This window comes from Microplitis demolitor, chromosome 8 (genome assembly GCF_026212275.2).
Source record: "Microplitis demolitor isolate Queensland-Clemson2020A chromosome 8, iyMicDemo2.1a, whole genome shotgun sequence".
In the NCBI taxonomy this organism is placed as follows: Eukaryota; Metazoa; Arthropoda; class Insecta; order Hymenoptera; family Braconidae; genus Microplitis; species Microplitis demolitor.
In genome coordinates, this window is record NC_068552.1 from 12448105 (window position 1) to 12466616 (window position 18512).

The window sequence follows — 18512 nt, forward strand, 5'->3', positions numbered from 1 at the left end:
GACATCAAAGTATTCTATTTTTACCACAAGATGACACTAGAATCCTATTTTTGAACATTAGATTTATTTCTGTTCTACTTTTACATTGTGTGAATTCCACGTGCTCCAAAAATCTATTTAAATATTTTTAAGGCATTGTCATTGTCATGTTTGATCATTAAATAAATTTATGTAACATAATCATAAAGAAAATATATTTCTAATCTTTAATTGACATATTTTTATCTATTGTCAATCAGTTGGAGTAGTTTTATTGAGGTTATTTGTAAAATTTTTTTTCTATACAAAATCGTTATTACGCACTTATCAAAATGGTAAGTAATCAGATTACTAATAATAAATAATCATTAAATTTTTTTATATTAAATTTAAAATATATATTTATTGTTTTAGTCGGTTGTTTTAAAAAAAGGATTATCAAAGCAAAAGAAAATGCTTCATCCAAACAGTAGAAAAGTAACAGCTATTGTTAAGAAAAGCAAAAAGTTTGTTTTATTTTAAATTATTGTTTTTATTTTTTATTATATTTAACAACTCTTATTAATAAGATAAATTAACTTTGTTTTATTTTGAATTATTTAAAGAATAGAGAAGAGAGAACAATCAAAACAAACAGGTTTAATGAAACAAAATTTAATTAGAGAAAAAATGTTATGGTTAAAAGAACACATGAAACCTCAAATATGTCCATATACATCTGAATTAACAGGCGAATTACTTGAAAAGTATGTGAAATTTTATTTACAATATTAAATCAACAAACTTATAAATTCTATTCATTAAGTAATTGTTATATTTAATTGTAGGTATATTGCAAGACATGACGAACAACTTAAAGGAATAGCAGAGAAGAATAAAGTTCGTAATAAGAAGAATCGAAGCAATGCAAGTCGTGAAGACATTTTACGAATGAGTAAAGAAAGAGATTTAGATGAATATAACGGTTGTGGAATAGGTAAATCATCACTTGTAGAAAATAAAAAAGTTTAACAAAATTTTTTTCTATAAATTTATGAAATTATTATTATTTGTTAATATTTTAATTTGATTGAATTAAATTTAATTTCACTTACAGAAATACCCAATATCCTGAATTCAACTCAGTGCGAAATGTTGCGCAAGTGGGACGGAGACGTGCGTTACCTTCCAAACTTTGTATTTCGGCGATTTGGCAGACGACATGTCGAGCAATACAAAAAAATTTTAATGACTAATGCATCTGTTGATGAAAAATTACCGATTCAAAAGGACAAAGAAAATAATCAAACCAAAAATGATGTTAAAGAAAAAACAGAAATGGATATTGATTAAATATTTTTTTTAAAAATAAAAATAATTATATCAAAAACATAATAATATATTTATATAATCCGTAATTAGGGAAAAAAAAATTATTTTACGACAAAAAAAAGTTTGATTACAGGAGAAAATTAAATAATTAAATGGATAAACGTGGCCTGACGACATGGTTATTTTTTAATATGAAGAGAAGATTGACGAATATAAGAAAAAAGATAGAACAGGTCGTTGGGTCCTCAAGTGAAACTCATGATATATCTGAGAAGAAATTTGAAATACCTGTCGGCAAATGATCACAAGTAGTAACTATACGACTCTTATTGAAGACGAAGAGATTTTGCGGTGGGAGATGAAGAAGCCGGGGGCTAAATGTAACCCGTACGTTCCACTGACCCAAATCCCCAAATCATGACTTTGTACAAGAGTTCCCATATACTAAGGTTTTCCCTTTCACATTTATACAGCAATGAGGTTTTTACCTTGCCTCAGCCTTAAGCTTATTGTATAATAAATATATACATTTAAATTTTCTTTAAGATTCCTCAGTGTCGTGCTGGTAATAAGTGTAATTTTTTCGGCACTGGTTCCTATCGAAATATTTACAATACTTATTACCGAGTTTTGTTCAACTTCAATTATTATTTTTTTATGTCTTTTATATCTTATTATTTTTTCTTTTCTTATATTTTTTCATAGTATATTTTAGTGATTAGTACATCTATGTAAGTAATGAAAATAATAAAAAGCTTTAACAGAAAATTATTAATAAAAATGTTATAAATATATTATCAAGAAAGGATAAGCAGTAATAAAACACGATAATCGCATTAACAAGTGTTAAAATAGTTTACTGTTAATCTAGGGCGCACTAATGGCAGTAACGACCTATCGATGACGTATAGGTCGTGTAAGAATTTCTCTGTGCACCAGGAGAGCACGATAAATATATGTATATGAGAATAAGGAGTGAGAGCCGGAGGGGAGGATATCGAATAGTGAAAGTTAGCGATGCTGAGTGAGAAAGAAAGAAAAAGATAAAAAAATATATATTTATATACATGAATATATACATATACTTATTTTAAATTGACCGTAATTCAACTTATATCTCGTTAGAATATAGTCGAGGGATCAAAATTTTTTTATATAATATAGATAAAAAACAAATACAATGTCTCACCTTACTGTCGTATTCCGTTTTATAATTTAAAAAAAAAAGTGTATGTCGCGTGGGATTTTATTATATAGTTATTATATACCTTAACCGTAATAATTTGTCTTGCGTGAGCATGTTAGATTGTTACAGTACTCACGTATTGTCGCGAGACAATAAAAACGTGAAGAGGGCAAAAGTTCGAGCAACTATTTGCTCGGAAGTCATGAGTATTACGTCTAACTTTATATTAGTGTTGCTAATTATATAAATAAAATATTATATTGTATACGGAGCAACGGAAACTGTATAGTATACGGAGTCTCAAACGTCGCGTGCCATAAGTACATCACCAGGTGTATAGCTATGATGGACCAGTTGGTATAGTCTTGCACGATTGCAATTACCTTTGCCTATGGGGGAATCTCTTTTGCTATATAACCTTGCGGTTTTCTGTAATTCACGATGATACTATGGGTCTCCAGTAGACGTAGCTTAGCTTGCTGGTATAAAATATGGGATATTATTGAGTTGGAAGCTGTTTCGTGCATTGAGATAATAGTATTGTGGTGGTGATTTGACGAATTTTATATCTTTTTAAATGATGATTACTTGTTTATTGGATTGCTCACTTGTCAAGGTGTTAGATGAAAAATAACTATGATGGAAGAAAGCTATAAACAATCAGTAAGCAAATAAAATGTTTGTTGAAACTACTGGTCTATGATGTTTTTATGATAACTTTCATGTTCATGGATATTATATTCATGGATGTTATGCGATTTTGATGATTGAATACGGCGAGAGAACACGAAAGTTTAAAAAAAAACTTTTTGATGGAAGAAAGTAGTAGCTTATTATATTGCATTATATTTAACATCATGAAATATCGAGCGTGAAAATGTAAATTTTCATAAATGCGTGCACGATGTGACCGGTAGTTATGAGCTACAGTATAAAGAAAGCATTTGAACGCGTTGAGTGGGAAAACCGGAAGCGCTCGAGTATCATGGTTACGCCTTCTTGCGTCATAAAATTTATTAATTTCCTTTCTTTTTCTTCTGTTATTTAAATTAAAACAACAAAATAAAATTCTTTAACTATTTGTGGGTCAAAGCATTAATTTTGTATCTGTTTTTATTAAAATAGTATTCTAATTATTATAAAATGAAAGAAAAAAAAAAAGAAAAAATGAGATCGCCCACAAGTTGAGTGAAAATTTTCGTAGAACTAGTGCATGGATCAGTGTAAGTTATAAAGAGTCGTGTGAAATCGTAAAAGTTGATGTCTATAGATGTATTTGAAGGAAAATCGTCGTGGATGATTATACGTGGGTTAGAAAGTGCAAGAGCCAGATATGTCTCTAATGACATCAAGTTGTAATTATATGTATACTTATAGTATTAATAAAAACATATACTTTTTTATTTTTAGTCTTTCAACATTTCATATATTTAAAAAATATATTATTATTTTATATCATACACGAAATAGGTCAGTAGGAAAATGTTCATGGCTATTCAAAGTTTAAATGTAATTGGAATTTGTATAGAGTTTTATTGCGAGATTTGTTTCTTACGGGGGACCACTAATGTGAAATTCTCAAAAATCAGTTTTTTTTTTAAATATATTTCGATAGTTTCTATCTTCAAAGATAACATACTGCAACTTCTAGTGCAAGAATAGTTTTTTTGAGTTACTGCCATCTGAAGAGCTGCCGCTTATCGGTTTTAGAAAATACATTTTTAAAAATTCCTGCAGCTATAACTCGAAGACAAATCATCCGATCGATTCGATTTGAATTCCAGTTTTTTTTATATAAAAATATGCTTCTACATACTATGAACCTCCAATTTTTCGATCGAATTAAAAATGTCATTTTGACAGGCCAAAAATCATCAAATTTTCGCGCAAAATTTGAAATTTTTTTTTTAAACTGCGCTATTTGGTTAAATTTTAATTTTTTTTTAGCCCAACGGTCATGGTACAAGAAATACCTTCTAGTTTAATAAGCTTTTTGGTTTTTTTGATTTCATGCACACGTGAAGGTCACTATCACTGCAGCAGTGGGGGGACTTTTTTTTTCGAGCGTTGAGAGATTGTGAATAACTCGCTGAATTTTGAATTTGTTGGCCCAAAAAATTTATCTTGCATTCATTATATATATTTTCTACTAAAATAGAAATATGAGATCAAATTAAAAATGGCGAAGACTCAAATATGCGGAGGTCATTTATACTTTTATTAAAGTTTGATTGATTGTCTTTTATGAGTTTACAATTAAACATTGAAAATTTATATGAATGTATAAGACACAAATTCAATTGAAAAGTTTAACATAATCGCCTAAAACGTCTTTGTAAATGTCAGCCCAGAAATCAACACGTTCTTTCAGAATTGATTTTTTCATTGTAAGATCATTGCCAATATCCAAGTAGTTTCCATCTGCACCCATAGGTTCCCATTTAACTTTTGCTGCGTCCATAGTGATTGAAGGATTTCTAAAACAAAAAAAAAGCATTTAAATTTATGATTTATTCAAAATTACCCAAACTATTTATCCTTGCCCTTCTTTAGCGAAATTTGTCCACATTTCGAGAATTTCATTTGTTTTTTGTTCTTCTCTAGACTCAGGTTGTGGTTTATATTTAAGGGCATTTGAGTAAAATTCATATGTCATTTCATCACCATGCATAGCTCCTAAAAAATTTTTATATCGAATGAATAGTTTTATCAAGTGTTTATTAAAGTTTATGAAATCTCACCATCTTTTATTTCGAAAAATGTTTTCATTAACCCAAAAGGTGATTGAAAGGTAAAAAAATATTCATAAACAGGTGCCGAGTTTCTTGAACTCATAATTTTTCCACTCAGTGCAGATCCATAAATGAAGTATACATCAGACAATAAACTAGTGAGTTCCATCGCAGCTTCACTACCAATAGCTTTTCCATTGAAGTAAAACTTTTTAATGGAATCACCAATCACTTGTCTTTTAGCTGGATCAGTAATATTTAGATCTTTAGGTATAAATAGATCGAAATGATTGGCAAAGTCATCAGCAACTGATAGCACGACTAGAATAATTTTTTATATTTATCTCATAAATAAAGTATATTCAATTAAATAAATAATAAATTACAAGGTGTAAAAAGGCCTGCTTCATCAGCAGTAAGGCCCGTTATTGCAGGAATATCAGCTATTTTTCCAGATTTCAGTAATTCCCATGGATCAGCTGGTAAAAATTTGTTTTGTCCATGATTAGCTTCAACTGATGGTACGAAAACATGCAAATCACCACTAAAAAAATTCTGAAATAAATTGTATTTTCTTAATTGCATTATCGTAATCATAAGCCATAAATATTTAAGTATTTTTCGTACTTTGTCTTGAGCAAGTTGACTGGAAGCTATTGCTAAATCTTTTGTCGGAATTTCTGCTAATTTTTGCACCAATTCTGCCGTAGAAGTAGCTTTGATTCCAAATTTATCAGCAAGTAGCATAGAATCTTCTTTAGGAGTATAAGACAAAGCCCAAGGGCTGGTTGCTGATCCACTTTGCATAATTGCACGTTTGAATAAACCTTGTGACATAGGGGATATTATATGGTACTGGACCGAAGCACCACCAGAACTTGTACCAAATATAGTCACTCTATCAGGACAACCACCAAAGTTAACGATGTTATCTCTCACCCACTTCAGAGCTAATACCTGGTCTTTCAAACCGGCATTTCCAGGTGCATTATCATCGAGAGTATTGAGAAATCCTTTGTATAGGAATATTGAATAATTAATTTTGATGTATTTTTGAAAATTACAGTCTGATTTACAAAAGTAATTTAATTAATTACCAACAGCGCCTAAACGAAAGTTCATCGTAACAAGTATAACATCTTTTTCAATTAAAAAATCTGGCCCAAAAAGATCATCATCACCAGATCCAGCATTAAAACCACCGGGATGAAACCATACCATAACTGCTCGTTTAGCATCTTTATTTAAATCCGGTGTATAAACGTTTATAAAAAGACAATCATCATCACCAACTAGCTCTCGACGAACCATACAATAAAAAACACAAGTTGCACCATGACTTGTAGCATCTCTTACTTCATTCCAGCCATCTGCTGGCTGTGAAATCTTTAAATCGAGTTATTTTCATTTATCATTCAAAAGTTTTGGAATTTTTATGCAATATTAAAAAAAAATACATACTTGGAATTTATTTGGTCCAATATTGGGTTTGGCATAAGGTATACCCTTAAAACTATACATGGGCATTCCATGATATACCGTTGTAGATTTTAAACCCTTTAATGTTCCTTGAGGAATATTCAAAAGAACTTCTTCTTGGGTAGAAAACTCAAATATGAGACAAAATACAATCAGATTTATTAGCCACATCATGAAAAAATATAAAATCACTAACTTGTCGGAATTATAGAAAATGCGTAGGCTTTTATAATTTTTATAGACACTCAGATGGTTAACATACTAAGTGGGGACAGGATATTGTATAATGATATGCATGTATATAATGCAGCATAACGAGCAAAATGAGAATCTTGTTTAACTAAAAATATATATTATTGTAAAGGATTGCTCATTTATTTTGCCATTATTATTTTGATCGATTTTGTTGATCATTCGAAATAATTGACCGTCAAACTGTTATATATATATATATATATATATATATATATATATATATATATATATATATATATATATATATATATATATATATATATATATAATTAAATATCTTATACAATATAACATTGTTCAATTTACGTTTGCATGTTTATTATTAAAATAAGTAATAGTCAATAATATAGAAGATATATCCGTAACAGTATAAATAAAATTTTTAATTTGAATCAAATATATTATTTTCATGAAATAATGCCACCGGCTCCTTAAATAAAATTATAATTTAAATAGTATACTATTTCGTTAGTTTTGACTTTTTTTTATGATAAAAACCGTGACTTGTTGTTTTATAAAATTATATTTTGAGATACGTTCATCTTAGATTTATAAATTTTGTATTTAATATTCTTTTGACATTGATGGAACTATTCTTATACACAATAATAGAAATTAGTCTAAAATTTATGATTATGTTTTGTAATATAAGTATATATAAAACTAAAAATTTACTATTATTAGTTTTGTCTGTATTGCAAATAAGAAAAATATACGAGAAAAAAATGATGATTACAGAAAAATTAATTAAAACTGAATAAATTAAATTGACTCGATTTAATTATTATTTTTTTTTTTTTTCAAATTCTCGTTTAAAATACAGGTATTGGATGCTTGCTTCACTACGCACCTAATAGTTTTGAGTAAAAAAAAGATCGACGGTCCTGTTGATTTAGACCTGTGATAATAAACTTACATACAATTAAAATGCAAGTTAGAATTACGAAATACAAAATATATTAAAAATTTCGAACAAAAATAGTATCTGTCCTTTTACAGTCAAAACAATTATAGGTTTTTTAATTTTTTTTACAATTGTTAATATCGTAATTTTTAAATTACTATACATTTTAATTTACTGAAAATTTAATTTTTATAATTATTAATATAATTTTTAGTGTGGAAATTTTTTATTATTTATAATTTTTTAACTGGTACAACAGTCCACGAAAACATAGTATAAAAAATTTTTAATAATATAGAAAACTTATTCAATAGGATGACGAAAGTCTACAGTTCTATATATTCCTGAAATTTTTAAATAACTGTAATTTTATATTCGAATCTATTCCTATCCATTTATTGGGATAGATATGAAACTATATTGAGTATTAAAATCCTATATTTTTGACAATAACCATAGTAAACATAATGTTCTATAGAATAGTTTATTCTGATGGGCATCAGAGCGTCTGCTGTGTAGTCACTGAAGAGTATCGAGCACCACCTCTTCCGTGTCCTCAAATGTAGGTCCTTGGGTCGCTCCCACCTGCTTTATTGGCGTTGCGCCAAGCACTTGACTCGTTTCTTCATTTGTTAGATTTTTTTTATCATCTCGATCCATTCCATGAGGGCTTTTTTGAAATTGTTCTACAACAACTCCAAGATTGTCAGACTTGAAATTTTTTAAATTTGGTCTCCGCACTGTAACGGATGATGGTGTACTTAGGTACGTTATACCTTGTCAACACATATACACATGTGTCTCAACGAGACAGTTTTAAATGTTTACACATTGGCATATATAAAAGTGTGTATACATGTAAAGAAATACGGTACTTGAAGTAGTCCTACTCGACCCATACCTACCTAGTATGTACATCTCTTCTCTCCTCTCCTGGGTATATATCTTTACACTCTCCTACTCTTTACACTTGTATATACGAGAAGTTATAATATATATCATATGGAAAAGAAAGAGAAAGAGGTCATGAGGTGAAAGAAGGTGAGAGAAGGAGAGAGAGAAAAGCAGTAACGAAGCTACGGCGACCACCACAGGGTACACCTTTCTCCGGTTGTTGCTGCTGTTGCTGCTGCTTACCGCGAAGACGAAGAATCGCGGATAAGTCAGTCCTCACCGGGACACAGACTGAGGAAGTCATTTATACGCGTCTAAAGAAGTTACACGAAGTAATAGAAGTAAAAAAAAAAACTTCATTTTTATTTATCATTTAAATGACAAATTTTTGGAAATTAATTTAAAAAAATATTTATTTTAAAATCATTAAGGGTGAGTGATTCGTGAAGGACAGTGTCCATGTGAGAAGAGAAAACGGATGTTTTTTTTTTCTTTAATCAATTATAATTTAATTAAGAATTAAAAAAAAAATATTTATTACAGTAAATTAAAAAAAAAATAAATATTTGGATTTTTTCGTGAGTGTGTAACATTAAGGATAAGTGCCAGGGTTATTTACTATTGAGAGAAAACAAATAAATCCAATAAAAGAAGAGAGAAGAGCTAGTGGTATGGGTCGTGACATGCGGCCACCAGGTCGCAGACCTGATGGACTCTTCAAGTTTATTTTTATTGCTGCCTTTTTACTTATTGGTCCAACATCTTTAGTTAGGACACAAGGTAAGTCTAATGAAATAAAAGTAAAAATAAATAATTAAAAATACCGTATAAGTACTATAATAATTTAAATAATAGATGATTTGGTAATATTACCAATTAGAAAAAACATATTTACTTATAGGAAAACTCACTGAACCGATCAGATTAATATGTATGATAAAATGCAATCCAGTTAGTCAAGGTATAATAAAATAAAAATATTTGAGGAATAAGAGTTGGCGAGAGAGATAGAGGTAAAGACACTTTCAATCGCGACAGCTGTTTTCTCAACGACATATTAACAAGGCAACCGATACTCCAGTGTGAAAAGTAATGTCTATCTTTGTCTTGATATCTGAACCGCCGCTACTACTAAGTAACTTCCGGTGATTGTCGGTTGATTTAACTAGACTTACATGGCATTAATCGATGTTCGTTAGAAAAATTTATAATTACTAATCGATTAAAACATTAATTCATAAATATACAATGTCATTGAAAGAAAAAAAATATATTATAATTTTTTATACTTATCTTATGTAAAGTTATTCGCGAAAGTAGTATTGATGTATGAGTTGTTATTAATATACTTGAGAAAATCTATGAGAAAAAATAAATAATAAAAGATAAAAATCTAATAAAAAAACTAAATATATGTTATAATAGAAAATTAATAAATTGTAATGTGCGTAAAAAAAAATGTGAGTGACAAAACGAGGGAGACATTTAAATTGTTGACGAGGCGGTTGGCCTTGCTAGACGTTGCTTTTTTTATTTTAAATCGCGGGATCTTTCACATTCACTCAGAGACATAAAAATAATCCAGGGGGGACAAATAGATAGCGGCTATTATCCGTTGCTATATGTACACTCAATATATATCTATATATATATAGCCAAGAGACATTGCTTGTGCGACTTGGTGGTGACAAAATCACTAGTGGATAATTCTAACATTTTGTTTAACCGAGTCTTTGATAGGCCGAGTTTAATTTTATACTTTTCGTTCAAGATGTTACTTATGTATTTTACAATAATAATAATAAAAATAATAATGATAAATTAAAGATTATTGATGATTGAATTAGAAGTAAATTATATAGCATATTAAGGTATTGATACATAGGAGTCTGTTTATAACTCGCATGCGACACATTCACTTTTGCGTGTATACGTATTTATATATCAGGTAGAATTCCAGGAGCGTTTGACGATTACCGGGAGCAATAACGTCATGTCTTTACATCCAATTGGCAGGTGACATTCTTTAAATCATGCCACTCCTATATGTTGTATGTGCAATCTATATAATTCTTTTTGTAATGCATTTAATTTTTTTTCACCCTTTCTGATTCCCCACACTGGTGACTTTGGTCCTCAATAAAATAATATATACTCTTTTTTTGTAGTGTTTCTCAAGGTCTCTGCCTACTTAAATATAAGTTGCGAGATACGTTTCTCCATCGGGGAAAGTCGTGCATGCGCCAAAACGATCGACCGTGAAAGCTTACGATTGACTCGCCGATCGCGTTTTACTTGTGAATAAAAAATAAAAAGAAAAAAACAACTTATGGAATTTTTTACTTGGGTGTTTTTCTCGACTTATTAGTACAGACCGATGAAGAAATGAATATAGGAGATAATTTTTTCAATTTTGACATATTTTTTTACCGACTCAAATGTTAATGACTTTACGCGTAGATTTATCAAATTTCCGAGTATGGAATAAAATGTCATTAGAAGTAAAAAACGTTTACACTCGCAGACGCTCCTGTGGGTTATGATGAGGTAATAAGGAGCTACTTTCGAGTAATTGCTCGGATATGGCCAAAGGCTTATAGGCAGTTGTTGTGATTCGTCTCAACATCAGACCAACTAACTTTTATACTCGTTCATTCTTTGCTCCTTTTTTGATCACATCAGTTTTCTCTTTTTTTTCGTTGATTAATAAATTTTTTTAAATCAAACCTGTCAGACAAATAAACAAAATACTACTTACTAATTACTACTTTTATAAATATTTTATTTTTTTTGTTATTATACGTAAATAATTTAATTTAAAAAAAAATTTAACTTCTAATACCTGATGATGACAGAGCTATTAAGCTTGAGATGAATAATCGCTCTGTTTACTTGAGTATAATAATACGTCTCTCCACTTGTTAAAAACCATTATTGAACCATGTACTCAGTTTACTCTAACAGTTTAATAACAGCATTAAGTAAAAAAAAAAATAAATATAAATAAAATTATGTATTTACAAATAGTATTGTGTAATAAATATTATTGTGAAACAATAATGAAACTATTAGGGTAAAAAAAAAGTTTGTATACAATACAATAGAATATTTATTAATAGGAAGATGATATTTATTGATAAATGTAGACTAGGACAATAAAAGGTACAGTAAAGAAAAAAATCCCGATAAGCTCAACTCCATCCTTTATACAATCCAATGACAGACTACTAAGACTGTGCCAGTTCGCGTAATGTTATGCAACTGTGTTAAAGACGGAGCAAAATAAAAAAAATATAAGGAACAAGCTTGGCCCCGTTCGATCCCCGAGACCCGGCGGATTACTTGTGATTACGTGACTCGCACTCAGCAACCGAAGAAGTACAGAAAAGAGAAGAAAGAGAGTCGCCTGGTGTTGCAGCCTCGTTTCTCGATCACGGAAATTGGTTCGTCGTTCATTCGCTAGTAGCCCGTTACATAGTTTTGCACTACATAAATTTATCGTAAAATCTAATTTTTTAAATACTTTTTTTTTTTATTTATTTATGATTCTTCAATACTATGTACATTATTTAATTATGTTAAACAACTGTACTATCAAAATTAATTTATTAATTTATATATGTATGCATACAATAACAATTAATATAATAAATAATAACGCAAGAGTGGGAAATGGTCGTTCATTGTTTTACATGAATGAACTGAATCGCATTTCATTGATGAATCAATTAGATACAATAGAATCAATCTCTTCGTATTTGTTTTACAACTTTTAAAACCTAGTCCAATAAGGAATTTAGTAGGTATAGTATTAAATCTGTTGGAGACTAAAGTTGGACTCATAATGTGTGCTAGATGGTTGTAGGTTCATACAATCCAAGTATTAACACGTGTAGACGTCAGTTGAACTGAGTAATTTAACCGTTAGCCCGACTTATAGTTGTTGGTTTAGTTCCGACGCTGAGTGAGTGAATGAGACAAAAAATGAGAAATAACAGACGAAGAAGAACAAGTGGAAAAGAGGTCTCATGATGCGATTCCGATGATCGGTCGCGCGTGCCTTTTTCACTTTACAATAATCATCATCATCATCATCATCACTATTAGTACTTTTGTGTATATACATTACTCATAGTCAATTGCGGTTCTTGTGGTTCTTTGTGTCATTTACATCATGCCGATGATTTAAAATTAATTTCAAGATTTATTGAAAAAATAAAAAAAATTTACTTTTATTCTTGTATACAATGTCAGATATCCATTTTAAATTAAATTCTTTATCATTTCCTCATAGTCTGTATATCTTGCAATAAACTTCATCAAGTAAGATTGCATCTCGTGCTGCTGATGTAAATAGCAATTGTCTCATCATCATTAACTCAACCCCTCAACAATCTAAATACCGTTGCGACTTATTGTAGAAACTAAGATATACTACAGTTTTACTGTAAGATGAGAGTTAAGAATTTGCAGCAAAGAGTGACGAGAGAGGATTCGAAATGACCTTGGGCAGTCGTCACTGTACTTTAAGATGTTTACCAATGTTCTTCTTATCTTACTTGCACTTAATCTTTTCTCTCTCATTTTACTGCATGTACCGTTGGATTAATTCAGACGATTTAATGGCTTTGCAATTCACCAAAGGATTTTAAACGACGAAGGCACTTCGAAGTGTCGCTTTAGGCCGTAAACATTTCGCTATAGTTCTTCCAAAGAACTTCCGCCTCTGAAGAAAACAGATTAATGAATTAGTTATTACTGTAAGACAAGTTACTATACTTACTATATCTTTAGTCGTACATATTTGTATATGTATATTAATAACAACCGTTAAATAAGTGACGTCAGGTGCACAATAAAAACTCAAATAAATTTTAAAACAAAAAAAACAAAAATGAATATTTTTATGTCCAAGAATTCGTAACATAAAATTTCACCACGTGTTATTTATTATCTTGATTATTATCTACACGCGAGATATGTTATGCATGTATATTAATAAATGAACAAACAAAAAAAAAATAAATTGAAATAGTTTTATAGATGTATGTGTATTTATCGCAGTCTTACACTCTCTAATAATTTGTTAAAACTTCTCGCTACTAGTTACAGTCATCTGAATTATAACGGTATTTAATTCTATCAAGTATCATGTTTTAATAATATTACATATATTATTGATGATCCTGTCAATCAAATAAGCTTTTACCTAGAACGTAAATTATATTTATTTTATTAATATTTTATTTAAACGCAAAAAAAAAAAAAATTACTCAATAATAAATGAGATTTTTTATATAAATATAGTTATGTAAATTTGTCATGATCAATTTATTACAAACGTGTGAATAATATACATGACAGAATGACATTTAGTGGAAAATAAAGATCGTCATTACTTCAGTGATTTAACGGGTCGCGACAGGCCAAAGACCGCAAGTATTGCGCGAGAGCATATTGATTTTACGCGCGATCGCAATCGTATTTGATGCATGAACGAAACTGTAAGACAAATTATTTATTTTGATCTTTATGGTACTATCATTCATGTACTTATTACATATGTATGCTTTATATATATATATATACAGTCGAATCATATTACTCCGGTTATTTGTTGCCGGATCAACGGATACTATTCTTCCTTACTGCTGTTTTATATTTCTATTAGCTATTAATATATGATCTATCATATCTTTGAAATATATTTTTTCAAATACATTAAATATAATTGCACCGTATCATTAAATCACTGATAACTTTTAGATTAATTAAATAATTTATATTTGATTTAATATAGAATGATCTAGATAGGAAGCAAGCCAAAAAAACTGTTGAAGATTTATGCATAAATATATTGACCACAATTAGGAGACAAGTATGGATCTATCAATAGATGAAAGAAGTAAATGGTATGAATGGTAGTCCGCGCCTTGTTTGACAATATGTCCCTCGGATATTTGTGGCGTTAATGTCGGAAACGGGTCGGTCGAGTTTAATCTAACTGTAAACACCGGTAGAAAAAGGATTAATCGTAGTGTGACGAAGTTGGTGGTCGTTGCTCACCTTTCGCGTCTCCCCCATTTGACTCTATCGCACAATGCTTTCAACACTTTGTAGCGTATACTGATGTGACGTGTATAATACATTACTATTACTCTGTTTACTGTTGAGAATCTTATGTCTGACGTCTCTACGTGTAAATACGCGACATATAGTGACACACTGAACCGTTGAGGAATCCGGCCAACGTGCTGTGTATGTATTTGTTCATAGTCCCGGTGTAGCTCAATCGAGGATAGCGAGGGTGGGAGTTTATTTGTTACATATATTCTTTTTCATTTCCTCTTTACTATGAAGTCATATGTATACACTTTTTTTTCTATTTATACAATTAGTTTTTTTTAATTTCTTTTTTTATGCTGATGTATGAAAAAACAAAATAATTTTTTAAAAATATTTGATAAATAATGATGTTATGAAAGTACTGTAGCTTTTTTTTTGTTAATTGATAAATTTCATTAGATAATAAATTTCATGTTAATTGTTCATTTTTGTTCTTTATGAATTGAGAACGTTTGAAAGTTTAAGACGATGTTAACGTTGTCATTTCATTGACACTCGAGGAAGCCGTTATGTAAACGATTAAAATCTCTTTCCTATTCTTCGCTCGTTTTGTGTTCTCATTGCGCAAGGAATACTTTTTGATATAATCTGCAAAAAAAAAAAAGATTTAAAAAAAATTCTCTTATCTTCACATACATATCTCACACTTTTTCAGTTAACCGCGATGTAAAATGATATAAAAATACTACTATGTATACGCATTGAATTAAGTAAATAATTTTTTTGAATTTTTAACAATACCATTGTTTTTAAGATGTTGTTGTAAATCTATAAAGATATAACAAAGTTACGATTTAACGACTTAAATTTAAAAAAATAAATGATTTAGGTTTTTCCGATACACTTCGAGTGTTGCTCTCGTTCTTGGTTTTTTTTTTACTTTAAGAATTCTGGTGAGAAAATAGAAGCAAATCGCCGCTATTTCAATGTGAGTACCGTGTAAACACATACTTAATTCGCCATGGGATATACATTCTTATGTATATATAGATATAATGTGCGATCGTATCCCAGTTTCGGATAACGGTTTGAGGAGTAACCGTATTTATATGTACAATTTCTGATTCTTTTCATCAATTTTTGTAAATTTCTATTTATTTATTTGAGTTCCAATAAAACTTATGGTCAATTACATTGATTATGTAATTGCTTAAATCATTGAATTTCCTGTAAAAAATAAAATAAATAAATTATCACTAATTTTTATATATTTTGCAATTCATACTCAAACTTTAATGATCAATTTAAAAATTAAAGTTTTATAAATAAAACAGTTTTAGTTTTATGACCTATGACATATTAAAACTATATTACTGAAACATATTTAAATAAATTAATATTTAATTATTTAAATAGAAACATAGAAACTGATAATTAATAATTAAGAAACAAATCAAGGACAAATAATTAGTGTATCAGTTGTATAATAAATAATTACTGTGTAATAATTTAAAAAATAATGTGGGAGTACGTGGGCATCAGTTATATTACAGAAGAATCATCAGAGGATATATCCATCAAGGGAACGTGTCTTTGGTCTGGTTCCCGCGCGAAAGACACAACGTAGTGTAGTGCACGTTCTTAATGGATGAATTGAGCATAGAAGCGTGGAGAAGCTGTAAGATTTCGCAAAAGCATCGAGCTCTATGGCTCACTACACTCGTAAAACTAATGTAAAAGTACTAGAGCTCAAGGGAGAGAGAGATAAAAAATGTTAAGAAAGAACGAGAAAATATCATGATGTACTCTGTTTACCACAATGAAGATTCATCGTGGACTATTGCACAAGGATGAAAGTATACATGTCGTTTGTTGTTTTTTAACACATTGCAGAGCAAATAATATAATATAATAACTGTTGCGACAATAAACAATTGCTGCTGAAGATGTTACTTGGGATTAGAATAAAATAAAAAAAAATTAATAATTAATAAAAACAACACAAATAGAATAACAAAACCAGCTAATGGGATTGGTAAAAAAATAATAACTCAAGTGGAAACATAATAAGTAATGAAAAAAAAAAATAATAATAAATAAAAGAAGATAAGAATATACATCTGTACCCACGTTTATCTTTCTACTATTCTTTCTTTAGAGTCATGAAATAATTCAGGTGGGATGTAAGACAGGTTCCAATTGATGTCTGTGTATAACTACTGTACTGATGGGTACCAATAATACTTGCATATAATTAAATCTCGCCAACGTTTATTTATTTTTATTGTTATTATTATTATTATTTGCTGATGTATAAATTAAATAGTATACTTGTGAATGTGAATATTAAAAATAGAGAAAATTGGAGGTAGTTTTATGATTCACCAAGATGACAAGCTTGTGTTAATAAATGAAAGAAAGTCCTCGAATTGCGAGGACAATATTTATAAGTATTTATAATTATTATTATTATCCTTATAATAAAAATAATTAATTATTTTCTTTATGTATTTTTACATGACATCTTTTATATTTTTAAATACTTATTTAAAAACAAAGTCATGGTAAACTTATAAACGGTATTTTTAACATTATAGTGTATTGAGTTGTATTTCCGTTTCTTCATGATTTTACGATTCAATTTTTACAAGCTTCGTTAAAAACGTATGTATTACAATTGGCAGTTTAATGTGCTCGTTAAATTAAATACAAGATTTTGTCGTCAAATATAGTACGGTTGTTTATAGGTGATAAAATAAATATACATATATATATATTTTTTTATTATTTTGTCATTAATTAAATAATTTAATTTTTTTATTTTGTAAAGTAATTTGACTAAGTAAGTAGAGCAAATAGTGACTGGCAGTAAGCCAGAATTCCTGGTCTAGCCTTTTTTCCGACAAGTTTCTGTTATAATACAAAAACTTATGCCTACTTGTTTAAGAAAAAGTCTAAATCGAGTATAGATTAAAAAAAAAAATTGTCGATTTAACGTAATCTTTCGAGCAAAACCTACCAATTAAATGAGACTATAGATTAAAATCATGATAAAAATTAATGATAGATAACCATTTTAATAATTATAGTCATCACATAAATATATTTATTATAATAAAAAATTCAATAATTTATAATTGATGACTTATGGATTAACGAATCGGTTAATAAAGAATCTTCTTCCAATGGAAAGCGTTGAGAAAAGACATTAGATATTTATTAAAAGGATTGACGTAACACGCGTACACTTTCCCCAGGCAAGTCGTCATTATCATCTTGTCGAGTTAACTCTCTCAAATAACCCACGACCTATCGTATGGTGTGCGTTATTAATAAGGAAAAATTTTTGGAGCGCACAGAATTATTAACTTAATGCTTTCATTTTTATGATTTTTCAATGTTTTAAATCACACAGTTAATAACAATAATACACATATAATAATAGTTAAAAATAATAATTAAGACTTGTTAAGTTTTTAATCACTGTCATTGTTCTTTAAATAGAATGTTACCAGAACAAAGTACATTTTATCGTTAACTATTATATTGACTCAGTGTCGTTGGTTGAAAGAGGGTCAGACTAATAATAATGATTGTCGAGAAGAGTACAAGTGCATGGTCCCGGTTCCAAGAGCTGACATTTCCCGGGTATTTTTTTTTCTATTATATATATATATATATATATATATATATATATATATATATA

At 29.1% G+C, this 18512-nt stretch overlaps 3 protein-coding genes across 3 annotated transcripts in view; 2 read left to right on the plus strand and 1 right to left on the minus strand.

Annotated features, from left to right (window-relative positions):
- The first annotated feature begins 83 nt into the window (after window positions 1-83).
- LOC106693057 (translation machinery-associated protein 16) lies at window positions 84-2048 on the plus strand. Its single transcript, XM_008553229.3, has 5 exons — window positions 84-314; window positions 394-485; window positions 585-725; window positions 807-955; window positions 1076-2048. Exons 1-5 carry the CDS (start codon window positions 312-314, stop codon window positions 1309-1311), a joined length of 621 nt encoding a protein of 206 aa, XP_008551451.3. The 5' UTR covers window positions 84-311; the 3' UTR covers window positions 1312-2048.
- Window positions 2049-4772: 2724 nt separating this feature from the next.
- LOC103573961 (esterase FE4-like) lies at window positions 4773-6858 on the minus strand. Its single transcript, XM_053741564.1, has 7 exons — window positions 6670-6858; window positions 6306-6594; window positions 5836-6221; window positions 5595-5763; window positions 5218-5529; window positions 5020-5149; window positions 4773-4953 (listed from the first exon to the last, which is right to left on the minus strand). The coding sequence occupies exons 1-7, from the start codon at window positions 6856-6858 to the stop codon at window positions 4773-4775; spliced, it is 1656 nt and encodes a 551-aa protein (XP_053597539.1).
- A 2169-nt stretch (window positions 6859-9027) lies between these two features.
- Window positions 9028-18512, plus strand: part of LOC103573962 (mucin-17) — a 44872-nt gene continuing 35387 nt past the window's right edge. Inside the window, exon 1 of the mRNA XM_053741565.1 lies at window positions 9028-9520. Coding sequence (XP_053597540.1) covers window positions 9412-9520 — 109 coding nt within the window. The 5' untranslated portion in view covers window positions 9028-9411. The remainder of the gene's footprint in view (window positions 9521-18512) is intronic.